Source organism: Penicillium griseofulvum (assembly GCF_001561935.1).
Source record: "Penicillium griseofulvum strain PG3 chromosome Unknown contig_92, whole genome shotgun sequence".
In the NCBI taxonomy this organism is placed as follows: domain Eukaryota; kingdom Fungi; phylum Ascomycota; class Eurotiomycetes; order Eurotiales; family Aspergillaceae; genus Penicillium; species Penicillium griseofulvum.
This window is the reverse complement of record NW_024467453.1, coordinates 114,239-128,462: the sequence shown is the minus strand read 5'-3', so window position 1 is coordinate 128,462 and position 14,224 is coordinate 114,239. Positions and strand designations below refer to the sequence as shown.

Here is a 14,224-nt window from a genome sequence, read left to right as displayed (position 1 = left end):
GTAGGTTTATTTGCACTTTCCGAAGGGCTCGTTGGCCAGTTGCTATTGTAGAAAAGAATTAGCTTCTTCTGGCTTTCCCAAAGTGTCATATGCCGGGGACATACCACGCAGAGCTTAGATTCACAGTTGCCCAAGCTTCCATCCTGCTTGCACTGTCCTCCGGAGGGGATCTGTTATTGAATTAGATGAGTTGAACGGGGTATGATAATGAAAGAGCTCATACAGTGTTAGCCATGGACAGGCCAACAAGGGCGAAAGCAGTGAGGATGGTGAAACGCATGATGATGGATGATTTGGATGAGGATTGTTGAAGATTGTTGAAGATTGCTGGAGATTTGGAACTATGCAATTTATCCAACAGCATGGAGGCCTACTTATACCTATTTCTTCGGTTTTATCTATAGCCGAGATCTTCTAGCGCATTACTTTGTTTGGTGTATAAGATGCTTATCCCGATTAATTATAGACGGTTGATATTTGGGTTTTATGGATCTGCAGAAAATTGATGTCGATCGATAGGGCTGATTTTCTTATTGTATGATAACATATTCCAATGTAAATTAGTTCTACAGCAGATAATTTTCTTCTCTTCAACTCGATATGTCCAGATCTCCACAGTCACATGATAGTTCTAGATCTATCTCCGAACTGTACTCACATCATGAATAGGCCCCCTAACATAGTATTTTATGAAGTTCAAGGAAGATATAGTAGTATCTGAACGTTGCATTAGGGTTTCTCGGAGCAAAGAACAATATTCGGCTTCCGAAGAGCTCATCAAGACCTAATAATAGTCTATAGATATATCCGTGCCAAGATATGTGGAGCCAAAGTACACCCGTCAGGGGCTTAGCACATGGATATACGTCGATAACCACAAAAAGAAAGGGGTAAAAATAGAAATAAAGAAGAGCTCAGATTATAGTTATCGAACCACAATGCTTTCACCAGCAGAGCCCCCCTTAGAGCCCCATCAACAATCAAGGAATCCACCCCCAAGTGGAACCATGAGCTTCTACAATATCAAACTCGAAAGAGATTCATACTAAGTTTAACATAGTAACCTTGCAATCTACGTAAGTATAGAAATTGCTTAGACGTTGGTGCTTCAATATATAATTGTTCCCTTGACTTCGAAGTATAGAATGGCTACATTTTTCCATGTCTCTTCAATATCCAACCTCCCGCTTGACATATATTTTCATCGTACTTAGTTGATGATCGAAATGGCAGAAAAGCCGTCAACTAATCAATTTATACCAGTGGTATGTAAATTTTATATTTGTTACACAAACAATTCTAATGCTTCAACCCCTACTCCAGTGCGACTCGTGCTTCTCTCGAAAGGTGTGGATTGAAGTTCATTGCGATGAGATATAAGATCATATGGGAAGTTTCCACTAAACAAGCATAGGTCCGTTGTGACAGAGGCAACCCATGTGGTAACTGTCAGGACAAAAGTACCACATGTTCTCGCCAGCGAGTCATAAAGCGAATACGAAGCCCTAAGCATCTAGCAGTGATGGAAAACAGTAGTCAAATACGCCACTCACCCCAATCAACTCCAACCTCTCAAGATTCGCAATATCCATCATCGGGATTGCACGACCATTTTGCAACCACATCCGACGGATATTCCAGGATGGACTATCAACAGTCTAGCGGAGAATCTATGGGTCTCGATAAACCCCTCGCGCTTCATGATGCCCACGCCACGATTCAGTACAATCTAGACAATCTGAAATGGCTCACCATCAATCGCCGACAGATCTTGGAATCAGGGTTGGGGCGGGCTTCTCAACTCGCAGACAGTTTCGCGGACCCGATTCACATTTCCAGTGATATCACTGTCAATGTAGAGCAGATGAACCCGCCTTCTCTTGAATTATTAGCCTGGATGTTGAAAGGTATCCCTCTTACCTCTTACTACTCGGTAGTGCTCGGCCAATGACAAGGTCTCATTCTAATATCTTCAGTAGACATCAAGGAGGCGAGGCTTGGCCCTTTTGTTAGTGACTACTTCAGACACATATCAGAAGCAACACTTGAGAAAATGGGACTTAGTCTCATTCATGGGACCGGGTCGCCCCATGACTTGATCATCAGCACTGTTTGTGTGAATGCGATGGTCTCCAAATTTCTGACTGCCATCAGCAACGCTAGAATCGACAGTGAATTGATCTACGAACTGACACATACCGTGGTTCAATTCCAGCTAGCAGCAAAATTAGCCCTTCAGAGCATCTCCCTCTTAACGACTCCTTCGCTCGGACTCTTACAGGCGCTTCTTTCTGGTGTGAGTATTTCCACTCCGTGCGAAAATGTATCATGTCTAATGAAAATTAGATATTCCTTCATCAAGGATCCGGGGATATCACTACATGCTGGGACCTTACCAAAGCTGCCTGCAAGGTGTGTATAAGTCTGGGTCTTGATACTATTGTCAAGATAGGAGGTGCTCTGAGTGAAGAGCAGTATTACTGTCTCGCGTGGTGCTATATACTGGATAAGAATTTTTCTTTCAAAATGGGAACATCCAAAAGTTTACTGGATATTGAACTTCCACACATCACTTCCGGCATGTCGAGCCATCAGCATCGTACCTCAGACCTCTTTGGAATTTACACCAGTCTTGCTAGGGTTCAAGCTACTCTCTTGCCGTACCTTAGGGGGCGCTCCTTGGCACTGGCAGGAGGTGGTTTATTATATTCCCATGGAATGGGGGAACATTTGTTGGTGAATATGCAACAGATTCAAGAGAGGATTGAGCATGTGAGGCAGCTATTTGGATACATCTTACTGGCACCACTGACTCATTACTTAGATCTCATGTCCGTATCCGGCTTGGAATGGCCTAGATACTCAGTCTGAGATATCGGCTCTTCAATTCGCCTACCATTCAATTATGACGACCATCTTCAACATATTTGAGGATGTAGAAAACCCGGCTATTGATATACGGAAACAGGGTCTGTTAGCCGCCCACCATGGCATATCTTCCCTAGTGTCGATATGCATATCTGCTAAAAGGCAAAATTCAGTGGCCTTGTTGCACTGGTAAGGCTATGTTCCGCGTATGAAAATTGGAATGAGCTCTGACTAAATATCCAGGACACTTCTCGTCTACCCTATTACCGCATACTTCGTGCTATTCTGCAATGTCGTCGCAACATCCGATACTGATGACTTTAAACTCATGAAGACGATTGTCGATTGCTTGAACCAGATTGACACAACAAGCCGTCCAATTTTTCAAGTACGGACGATCTTCCACCACTTTTTATCTCTCGCTGGCGAGATTTTTGACGATGAGTCAAACTCAGTGGTGATAGCTCAAGGTCATCAAGACTATGATATACAGTCTCAGTCAAGTGCTTCACAACATTGGTTGCCTGACGACCTATTTCTATCTTCGACGGGTGGCACCATTCCTCCTTTTACACCATCTTTCCTGGATGGAATAAACGATTTCTCTGATATTTCCATTTTTCCAGAGAACGAGATGCTTATACCCTTTGGCGATGATTTTCCTGATCTCGGGAGTGACCATACCATCTAATTCACCCTTCTATAGTCTCAGTCAGCTAGTGTATAGGTTCTTGAACACAATGTATAATATATCTGCTTGATACTTAGCATATTTGAACACAAAACTCATTTTTAGTTAATACAAGCCTTTAATAAACGCCAATTACGTTCCCCTTTTCAGTGAAAATGACCTATAGCCCAGATGCTGTTGTTAACGCACAGAGCGATATTCCAGGCAATGGACGTACAACGCTGAGCCAAACTAGGGCCTACTTTGTTCAATAGTCTAATTTGAGATGGCTAATTTATTGGAGGCTATTTAGGGAAATTAAAGAGAAGATATGTACGGAGTACTCCGTAGCCAGGTTTCATCGGGCCGACTATAAATAACCGCACTAAAGAAGATGTCTCAGTTGACGGAGATTTGAATATTAAAGGGAATCGTTTAAATGGTGTTATTAGTGAGGGAATTTATAGCTGTAATACTAAAACACCTTCATTTCCTTCCTGCCCTTTAGGTCATACTGTCTTTTCTGAGAACTGCCTGTCACTACTCTTTTAGCAACCTCACCAACTATTTCTTTTCTACTCCTTCTCTCCATTCCTTATTTTACATACTTACATTTTCAAATCAATTTGGTATCAAAGATGCTGTGGAATTTGAAGTATGTCGCTGCGGGCTTGGCTGCTGCGACTCTGGTCTCAGCCCAGACATACAGCGACTGCAATCCGATGAAAAGTAACCCACACCCAAGATCTCAAAACATCGTACCTTCTGACACGTTATAGAAACGTGTCCGGCCAACGTTGGCATGACCGAGTCAAAGCACACGTTCGACTTCACCAAGAGCTCAGGCCTAGATCAGTGGAAGACTACCGCTGGCAACGTCAAAACAGGCCCAAATGGCGCTGAGTTTACTGTCAACAAGCAAGGCGATGCTCCCACCATTCAGACCGACTTCTACATCTTCTTCGGTGAAGTGTCTGTCACCATGAAAGCGGCCCCTGGCACTGGTATCGTCAGCAGTATCGTGCTCGAGTCAGATGATCTCGATGAGATTGACTGGGTAAGTCACTAGATCCTCTTTCTCTCCTTCTTTTATCTAACCCCAATAACCATCCCAGGAAGCCGTGGGTGGCGACACGACTCAAATCGAGACGAACTACTTCGGAAAAGGAGACACCACGACCTACGACCGCGCCATCTGGGAGCCTGTTTCGACACCCCAGGAAACATTCCACACCTACAAAGTAGTCTGGACCAAAGAAGCCACTACCTGGTCCGTTGATGGCAAGGTGATCCGCACACTCGCCTTCAATGACGCACAATCCGGTACCAGATACCCCCAGACCCCCATGAACGTGCGCATCGGCATTTGGGCCGGCGGCGACCCAACCAACGCCGAGGGCACAATCCAGTGGGCTGGTGGCTTGACTGATTACACCAAAGCCCCTTACACCATGTTTATCAAGGACGTCACTGTTGTCAACTACAACCCGGCCCAGTCTTACACTTGGTCTGACCAGACCGGCTCGTATGAGAGTATCAAGTTCACGGGTGCTACTAACTCGACTTCCGTGACTGGGTCGAAGACTTCGCCTGTTGGGTCAGTTTGCCTATCCTACTCGTCTATTGTTGCTATATCTAACAGTTCTGAACCTAATAGAAGCCTGATTACAGCTTCTAACACAGCTAGACCGTCCAGCTCCGGCTCCGCTTCTCGTCCCAGCGCACCCTCCTCTTCTCCGGTTTTCAATGCAGCTTCGAACTTGGGTGACCGTAGCTTGGGCTTCCTGTCCATTCTTTTGGCTATTTCTGGACTTCTTTTCTTGTAGATCAGTTAGCTCCATGACAGTTTTGCTATGGAGGGTATCCGAAGTTACGTCACGCAACTTTGTGCTTTCCTTTTGGTCTGTCGCTCTTCTTCTCTTCTCTTATTCGGATTATTTCATAGACCCTATGATTTCTACCTAGTTTGGCCTTTCGGCAAATTTCTCCAAAAGCGTTTCTAGAAAGTCACACATTGCTGAGACATCATAAAGCTGTTCTATAAGTATGGCTTGATAATGAATTAGGCATGGACAATGCCAGATTTCCAGTAGAATAATGACTAAAGCGTAGTTGGCAGAAGCAGCAGTCATGATGGAGGCAGCGAGTAAGACGAATAAAGCCTTTAGAGCTATGTGCATTTGAATAGAAATATAGTCTCTAGGCGGATGATTGAGCATGAATATTAGAGCCGTGGAGGTAACAGATGCAGATTCAAGCAGAATTAAATAGAAAAGTCATCTGGGGCGGGAATCGAACTTTGATCATGTAAAATAGCTAAGTGTCCCAATTAGGAAGGAGGTCCAAGGAGGTCCCCTTATATGTCAGTTAAAAGCCTTCCTACTTGCCAACCCACCCCAGTTAGCTTGGTAGATTGGGCTCACTAAAATCTGCTATATTATGCTGGATGCATCGTCCATCGGTTCGCCTGTTCGTTGCACCCTTCATAGGCATAGTACGAGTGGAGGAGGTGTTCTCACACCTCCTTGCATGATGGCTTCGGGTCTCTGTCCTGGAGGGGGTGGCGGTCCTAACGGGACGGGGTTCGTGGGTTGGCACCTCTTTTTTTTTATGACTTGGTTTTTAAATCTCATTTGGACAAAGTGGAAGAGTCGTGTCTGTTGCCATTTCTTGTGTTTACTTCTCCAATGTTCTCATATCATTTCACTCCTCAACTTCTTCATACTGTTGCCCTGGATTTTTAAGCAGCCAATTATTTGGCCTCATCTTTGACTTGATTCTAATTCAAATGTCACAACAGTCCCAACTTGCTTGGAAGAACTGTATTGCTAACCTACCTCAGTCTCGTTCCTTTATAACAGAAAATGATACAACTCTATTACCATAACTACCAAGAAACTCTTAGTGTAACCGAAAAGGTGCACGAGATAGGTCATTGGTTGGTCTGCGGTTGCATCATGTTTCTAGCCTCAACCTTTGACCTAACGCAAAAGGCTATACGACTCTATGATTATATCTATCTCAAGACCTTCAAACGTCTCCCTAGGTAGCCTGTGGCCTTTCGAGAAGATTGTATCTCTGAATCAATAGATAGAAAATCGTTAGTTTACCCATTTGGGCTTTCCAACCCTGAAGTCTGCATTATGTCTTTCGCTTATCTACATCCATGTCAGGGCAATATACAAAAGTTAAAGTCTAGATAAACTGGCTATTCTATCCCCTTTAATCCAACACCCACCTCCTTACTATTGTCAAATCTCCCAAGATCTGTCTGAGAAGGTCACTCTTGGGGTTAATGTATATAGTATTAAGATGAGGGCGCAGCCTGCTTAGATTCCGAAATTCACGAGAAATTGATCATTTGTCAAATACCAGACTGATTTCCGGAACTGAAGATGATAAAGCAAATACATGAAAAGTAAGGATCTTTAAGAAGTCAAAAACGATTGAGGGCTATACTTATTAAAACCCCACCGTCTCTGAATTGAGAATCGGAGTGCACCCTTGATCATACGCCTATACGTTCCACGTCCCCATCGAAGTCAAACTACATAGTTTTTCTAGGAGCCGACTCGCAAACCTTTCCGATTCGAATTTGGAATAATATCCATCCACGTCCATTGGTAGAACGAACAGTGTCCTTGACCTTCAATATACTTCGTATAGAGTACGACATCCAGGATATATCGAGCCACGTGGAGTATGAAAGGCAAATGGGGTCATGGATGGGACAAATTCCTCATCATCCTAGGAATTGATTAGTTTTATAAAGAGTACCAATTCCTTATTTGGATCGAGGATAATAATAAGCAGCGACCACGACTTCCAAGGTTGTCATCTAAGAATTCGCATAGGTGGTTACTCGCCGGCCAATGAGAAACGCCGACGCCGAGCTCCTCAACCCGTGGGTTCCGCGACTGTCACATAAATTCGATTTATTTTCGTTTCTTAAACAGTGTTCCCCCCCCCTAATTGGGATTTGTACTCATTGTTCTTTCAAATAATGTGCATGCTATAGCTTTCTGATAGGGAAGCCGTTCGACAGAGCACAGAAAGGGGTACAGACCTCCGCAACCTCCGCCCCGCCTATACTTTTTCTCCGACTTCGATGGATCTCGCTTGAACCGGCTCAACCGGCTTAATTGTGCTTGCTCCCGGCTTCCCTGCCCCCCCAAAGCACACTGTGTTCGTCATTCACGGTCCCTTCCGTGCTCCTTCGATCCCCAACCTGCGACCTGGCGCGCCAGCGACCCCCGAGCTCGACCTAGCACCGTACCATAGACCTTGGAGATGGTAGGCACACCACCTGCAGGGGCTACAGGGAATAGTCCAAACCCTCGCAGTTCCGATCAGTCGCCGAATGAGCAGTCCAAGCGGAAGCAAGCTGCTCTGCTGGAGAAGAAGTCGCTGGAGCTTGAGGATGAGTTCAAGGCCAAGCATTTTGGTGTGATGGGCGTTCTGGCGTGGATATTGTGAGTGGTTCCTTCTCAAGCTTAGCAGAGCTTGAGGTTTAAACCCTGCTGCATGCAGGCTTGACGCGTTGTAAAATAAAATTGAACTAACGCTGGATAAAATTACAGATTCTTGCATATCGCCGGTATTTATTTGTTCACAAAAGGGTTTCTCCTCACCCGCATGGTCCTCGAGGACAAATCATCATGCGATGTACTGCCTTTCGAGGACATTTTAGCCCAACCACACACTACAGCTCTGGGGAGTAAACAGCAGAAAGGCTGCTGGCACGAGAAAACATTTGACAAAGCCGTTGTCATCATAATCGACGCCCTTCGATATGACTTCACTGTGCCATTTGCCTCGAAAGGAGAGAATGACACCGTCCATCTCTTCCACAACAACATCCCGATCCTGTACGAGACCGCAGTGCAGAATCCCGCCAACGCCTTCCTCCTGCCATTCATCGCGGACCCCCCGACAACCACTCTCAACCGCCTGAAAGGGTTGACCACCGGTACCCTACCCACCTTCCTGGAAGCAGGCTCCAACTTCGCCGGAACTGCCATCGACGAGGACAATCTTGTTGCACAGTTGCATAGCGCTGGGAAGAAGCTGGTTCACCTTGGCGATGATACCTGGCAGGCGCTGTTCCCAGGGTACTTTGATACCAATCTTACACATGCGTATGACTCTTTCAACGTCTGGGACTTGCACACCGTTGACAATGGTGTCACGGAGCATCTCTTCCCGCTCCTCCGGCCGGAGAACAGCAAGAAGTGGGATGTCATCTTTGGCCATTATCTCGGCGTAGATCATGCAGGTCATCGATATGGTCCTAACCATGCTGCCATGGCATCCAAGCTTCAGGAAATGGATCGGGTTGTTCGCGATATCATTGCTGCGCTCGATGATAAGACTCTTCTGGTAGTTATGGGAGATCATGGGATGGATATCAAGGGCGATCACGGCGGCGAGTCTGATGATGAGGTTGAGGCCGCGTTGTGGATGTACTCCAAGCGTGGCATCTTCGGACGCACAAGTCAAGATATGCTCCTCCCGCCCCAATTTGCGCGCGACAGGTCCGTGCCTCAGATCGATCTCGTTCCAACGCTGTCTTTGCTTCTTGGAATGCCCATCCCATTCAATAACCTAGGGTCGCCTATTGAAGAGGCTTTCTCAGGCGCACGTGGGAACAACTGGGCAAATCTGGCAACTGTCAACCGGTTGACTGCAGCCCAGGTTAAGAGGTATCAGCACCAATATGCGCTTGCTAGAGGTGCTGGTGACGACGAAGAGTCAGCATTGCTTTGGACTGCGGCAGAAGAGGAGTGGAAGTCTGCTTCCAAGGGCTTTTCGTCCAAGTCAACCGCTGCTCGCGCTAGCAATGACCTCTTCCGCAAGTACCAGCGTCACACTCTTGATATCTGCCGTGGACTGTGGGCTCGATTTGATGTGCCAAGCATGATTCAAGGTATTGTGGTTCTTTTTGCAAGCATTGTCTTGTTGATAATCTATGCCCGAGGCTTGAAGACAGATCGAACCCAGCTCACGTCTCGTTTGCTTCACTTGGCAAGCGCGGGTGCTGGCGTTGGTGCTATGGCTGGTTCTGCATTGGGCTTGACTGGCTTGACTGAGATGTCTGTGGTCGATGGAGCCGTGCTGCTGGCTGCTGCTGGAAGCATCCTTGGAGCCACTCCGGCTCTCGTCAAGCAGCCTGCGAACCTGACCCTGCCTCTTCCGACTGGAATGTGGGGATGGCTTGCGCTCTTCTTTACTGTCTCTCAGTCTATTGGGTTTGCATCGAACTCGTACACCATCTGGGAAGACGAAATCCTTCTCTTCTTTCTCACTACATTTGGCGTATGCGCGGGTGTCTCATCCATGCGACAGAAGCAGACTACGGACCGCGTCTTGGGTGTATACCACTCCGTTCTATTCGTGATTCTGGGCCGCATCGCATCTTTTTCGCGCCTCTGCCGTGAAGAACAGATGCCCTTCTGCCGCTCCACATACTATGCTTCATCGACTTCTTCCACCTCCGCTCCCTGGCAGCTTGCCATCCCCTTCTTGGTCACGCTATTCCTGCCCAGCGTCGTACGATCCTTCTACGCTGGCTCCAAGTCCTATGAAGGCACTGCATCTCTATGGATTGGCTTTGCTTTCCGCTTCGGTCTCTTCGTCACTTCCCTGTTCTGGATTCTCGAAGGCGCCGACGACGGCGAGTGGCTACCCGTAAGCAATGAAACCCTCAAGTTCGTCCGTGTCTTCCTAGCCCAGTTCATCCTCGCCCTCGCGTTCGCAGCAGGCACTGCAGCATACTTCTACTCGAAGCCCTGTGTAAGCATCAGCGTGAGCAAACCCACCGAAGATCCCAATAGCCCACCGGCACCTATAGTCGCCGGCCAGCAACAAGGCCCACGAACAACAGTCACAATCCTCGGCTTCGGCAATGTCTACGGAACCCGCTTCTGCTTCCTATTGCTCAACTTCGCCCTCGCCATCATCCTCATGCAGAAACCAATGGGGCAAGGCGCCATCGCCCTTCTCCTCTGGCAAATCCTCTCTCTCCTTGAAATCCTCGACACAAACAGCCTAACCATGACAAACTCGTCCATCGGCCCCGTCATCCTCGGCGTTCTCGGCTCTTTCTATTTCTTCAAAACTGGCCACCAGGCTACTCTCTCTAGCATTCAGTGGGAAACAGCTTTCATCCCCCTCGCAACAATCCAATACCCTTGGTCCCCACTGTTTGTCATCCTAAATACCTTCGGCGCCCAGATCCTGGCCGCCATTGCCGTCCCCCTCACCGTCCTTTGGAAAAGACCCCTTCAGACCCACGACCGTGTCCCCGCTTCAAACCCGAATAAGAACCCCGCCACACGCATCCTCTCCGATGTCGTACAGGCTGCTGGAACACATATTCTCTACTTGGCGACTATTAATCTCGCCACTACTATGTGGGCCGGTCATCTCCGTCGCCATCTCATGCTCTACCGCATCTTCAGCCCTCGCTTCATGATGGGCTCGGTGGTGTTGGCTGTTGTTGATGTTGTCTTGATGATCGTTGCTGTCGGTGGTGTGCGCTGGAGTACTCTCAGTGTTGGTGAGATCTTTGGTTGGTGATGGCTTTTTGAAAAGGAACTATGGTCTGGGGAATACATGTCCCAATCTCAGGTTGGACCCGAAACTTGCATACTTGAATATGTGAAGTTTTGTCCCTAGATCTCATTCACTTGCCCAATCACCACCATTGTCCCTTTTGGGTACAGCCCTGTACACAACAAAGCCCACCCCTTCTCCATATCGCCTCGCCCTCACACTTGTACATGCGTTCTATATCACATTCCCTCCTTTCTCCTTTCTCTTTCCTCTTTCTTTTTGGTTCGACTACATGTGTTGCTAGTTACATAGGTACTTTATAATTATGATCACGGTCTATCAAAAACACAAGCTACAGATGAAACTTGATATCAGATTTTCACTATGGATTCTGCAACCCGGCTCACGGATCAAATCATGCAGGATGCAATTTTTCATCGGATAAAGAATGATCCGCTATGGCTCGGACGACGTGTCATAGCTAAAAGGGGCCATAAACGGTATGGGTCTTTGTACTACCGGTTTAGTGCAAGACCGTGGTTCGTGGTTTGTCTGACTGGCTGTCCAGCGCGCACCACACAAGTAGATGGATAATTTGACAGCGAACTTGGGCCAGTTTACCTATACATGCTTTCCTTGTTGGCAGAGCCCCGGGATTATCCATGCGAGACAGGGGGTCATGTCTCCCTTCCCCGCAGCGAAGGATGGTCCGCACTCCGTCAACAAAGTTGCCGAATGCTCTCGATTCCGATGGCGCCACAGGATCAGACTGACCACACCAAGCTTGGCGTGTCCATGATAACGTCGCCCCCAGGCCATATTTATGGTAACGTAGAGGACAAGGGCACTCTTCCCCACAGCCGGTGAACACTTGATCACCAGTGAACCGGCCCAGTTCTTTAGTGCGGACCGTCTCCCGGTAGAGTGCCCCAGGAAGGGTGGACGCAAACAACGCATCATGCCATACGCCAGCATACCAGTGGGTTGTCAAAGTACGGTGGACGGCCTGGCGTTGCATCAAATCGAGGTGTACAGGTGCTCCCCATACTTGTGATGCTAGAGCAATATAACCAGAGCTGAAAAGGACCTCTTGATAGGCATCCGGCGAAGGGGGAGGCACTCCAGTCTCTGTTTCCCGCCTGTAATCGGTAGCGTCATATAGAGCATCTTCTATGAGCGCACGGGAATGGGAAAAGGTATCAAATGCGCACACCGAGTCAGTTGCATACTTATGGGTTGGCACAGACTCGCGGGAGAGATACCAACTATCCGCCGCCGCTGCATCAGCTGCAGCATACGCCGCATACCAGAATCCATCGGCCATGCGTTCGCGAATATAGGCGTCCAGTGTGGGGAAGACTGATCGGCGTACGGGTCTATTTGCTTGGGCTCTGGTTGCAAGCACACTATTAAGGGCCGGTCCTGCCAATGGTGCAAAGCAAAGATGGGCAGACTCTGTATTTTGGTTCACATTGGACTGGCTGAATTGCGATGCCAGCTCACTAACCATGCACCAGCTGATTATGGGCGCAATTAAGCCAGAGTCCTCCCCGGGACCAAATGACACTGCAAAGTAGTACAAACTAGCAATCCCTTTTGTGTAAGGATCCAGCGTGGCATAACCAGGTGGTAAGTATACCCCAGGTGTATTACAGAGGGAGGTCAGGTCGTTGCGGAACGAGCCTCTCAGCTCCCCAGTAACATCGGCAAGCAAATCAAGGGAGGTATCTTCTGCTCCCATTCCCTGGCACCATGCTGTAGCTTGTTGCCTACAACGCCCAGGACAGTCCAGAGATATCTCCCGAACCAGAGCATTACCGGCTTCTGATAGCAGATAACTCCTAGAGACACACTCGCAAGCTGCAGCACAGGCTACGCCGATTAGACCACGGTCACTGGTGTCGCTTAGCAACCAAGCCCGAAATAGACAAACGATCCCCGTTTTGATACAGACCGCGCATGCAGCTTCTGCACCAAAATGTAGAAGCGTGTGGCCCAGAACTGCAGCAAAGTTCAATTCAAGTGGACCATCCCTTCCCCAGAGCTCGCCTCCACAGCCACAGGTGACGAATGCGGGGAAGCCAGTGCCGACACTGCGGTATCGGTGAGCTCTAGCACATTTATCACGCGGCAGAGAAGCCAGGTATGCGTCTTGCAGAGAACTACACTCATCCTGTTCCAAAAGGGAGTCAAGCCGTCCCTGGTACATCCGCTGTTCGAATACCTTTCGGTATGCCTCTCTGCATTCATCACTTTCCATTGCTGCTATGGTATCGTAAACGAAGTGATGACTTGTGAAATCAATAGTCACTCGAGATATCGCTGGGTTCCGACCTGCGATAATTAAATACTTGCTTGCCCAGAGATGAAAAATAATATTTACTTACCAGGTTAATAGGATACCATATGACGGGCTCACTATAAGATGTTTGGCCTCGAGTATCCCAGAGGGCAATGCACTGTACTATATGGTGAGGTCTTCATGTCAATGATAGACTAATGGGCAGTTTGTCGCTTATATACTCACCTAGGACATTTTTCTCCAGCAACCAAATTGGGCAGGCATGTAATGGCAGGTGTCATCGGTCCCTCATTCATATGAAGCCACCGATAAGTACACCTGCCCATCATCCCCAAACCCTTAGGCGCTTGAATTCTACATATTAGTTACGCAGAGTGCCTTGCTGTCTTAGGCATTGGTAACTAGTATAACAGCTTTGATGTCTTCCTAATGCCAAATTCCCTAATTCTCTAAGGTCATCCTATAAGTTTCGCTTGCATACTTAAGTTCCATGCAACAAGATCTCCTTTCAGTTTAAATTAGAGTTATAGACCCTGTCACAGCTCGCATGAGAGGCGACGCTAATGCACGTCCCCGTATGCACGTTAGCTTCCTTTCCAATTTTGGAACTCACTCCAGGTCGGGTACTACGTACTACCTACGTAGGTATGTAAATACATCTAGGTATGTAGGTATACCTATACATATTACATTTATCAATAATAGCCCAGAATAAATCTGCGGTACGACAATATATCCATAGGGCACCTCAGTGGAACCCATGGAAGTCTGTGTAACTACAACATAGTAATTTGTTGAGGGACTCATGAGAAATAGTAAAAGCTGGTGAG

At 47.5% G+C, this 14,224-nt stretch overlaps 4 protein-coding genes across 4 annotated transcripts; 3 read left to right on the top strand and 1 right to left on the bottom strand.

Annotated features, from left to right (window-relative positions):
• Positions 1–1,642: 1,642 nt before the first annotated feature.
• PGRI_068580 (Transcription factor) lies at positions 1,643–3,559 on the top strand (the record flags this gene model as incomplete). Its single annotated transcript, XM_040794572.1, has 6 exons — positions 1,643–1,907; positions 1,977–2,296; positions 2,347–2,772; positions 2,825–2,969; positions 3,042–3,057; positions 3,112–3,559. The coding sequence occupies 6 exons, from the start codon at positions 1,643–1,645 to the stop codon at positions 3,557–3,559; spliced, it is 1,620 nt and encodes a 539-aa protein (XP_040648903.1).
• Positions 3,560–4,176: 617 nt separating this feature from the next.
• PGRI_068570 (glycoside hydrolase family 16 protein) lies at positions 4,177–5,364 on the top strand (the record flags this gene model as incomplete). Its single annotated transcript, XM_040794571.1, has 4 exons — positions 4,177–4,267; positions 4,318–4,595; positions 4,654–5,135; positions 5,196–5,364. 4 exons carry the CDS (start codon positions 4,177–4,179, stop codon positions 5,362–5,364), a joined length of 1,020 nt encoding a protein of 339 aa, XP_040648902.1.
• A 2,464-nt stretch (positions 5,365–7,828) lies between these two features.
• Positions 7,829–11,116, top strand: PGRI_068560 (mannose-ethanolamine phosphotransferase GPI13; the record flags this gene model as incomplete). Its single annotated transcript, XM_040794570.1, has 2 exons — positions 7,829–8,010; positions 8,119–11,116. 2 exons carry the CDS (start codon positions 7,829–7,831, stop codon positions 11,114–11,116), a joined length of 3,180 nt encoding a protein of 1,059 aa, XP_040648901.1.
• Positions 11,117–11,615: 499 nt separating this feature from the next.
• Positions 11,616–13,352, bottom strand: PGRI_068550 (uncharacterized protein; the record flags this gene model as incomplete). Its single annotated transcript, XM_040794569.1, has 1 exon — positions 11,616–13,352. One exon carries the CDS (start codon positions 13,350–13,352, stop codon positions 11,616–11,618), a length of 1,737 nt encoding a protein of 578 aa, XP_040648900.1.
• Between the last annotated feature and the right edge of the window lie 872 nt (positions 13,353–14,224).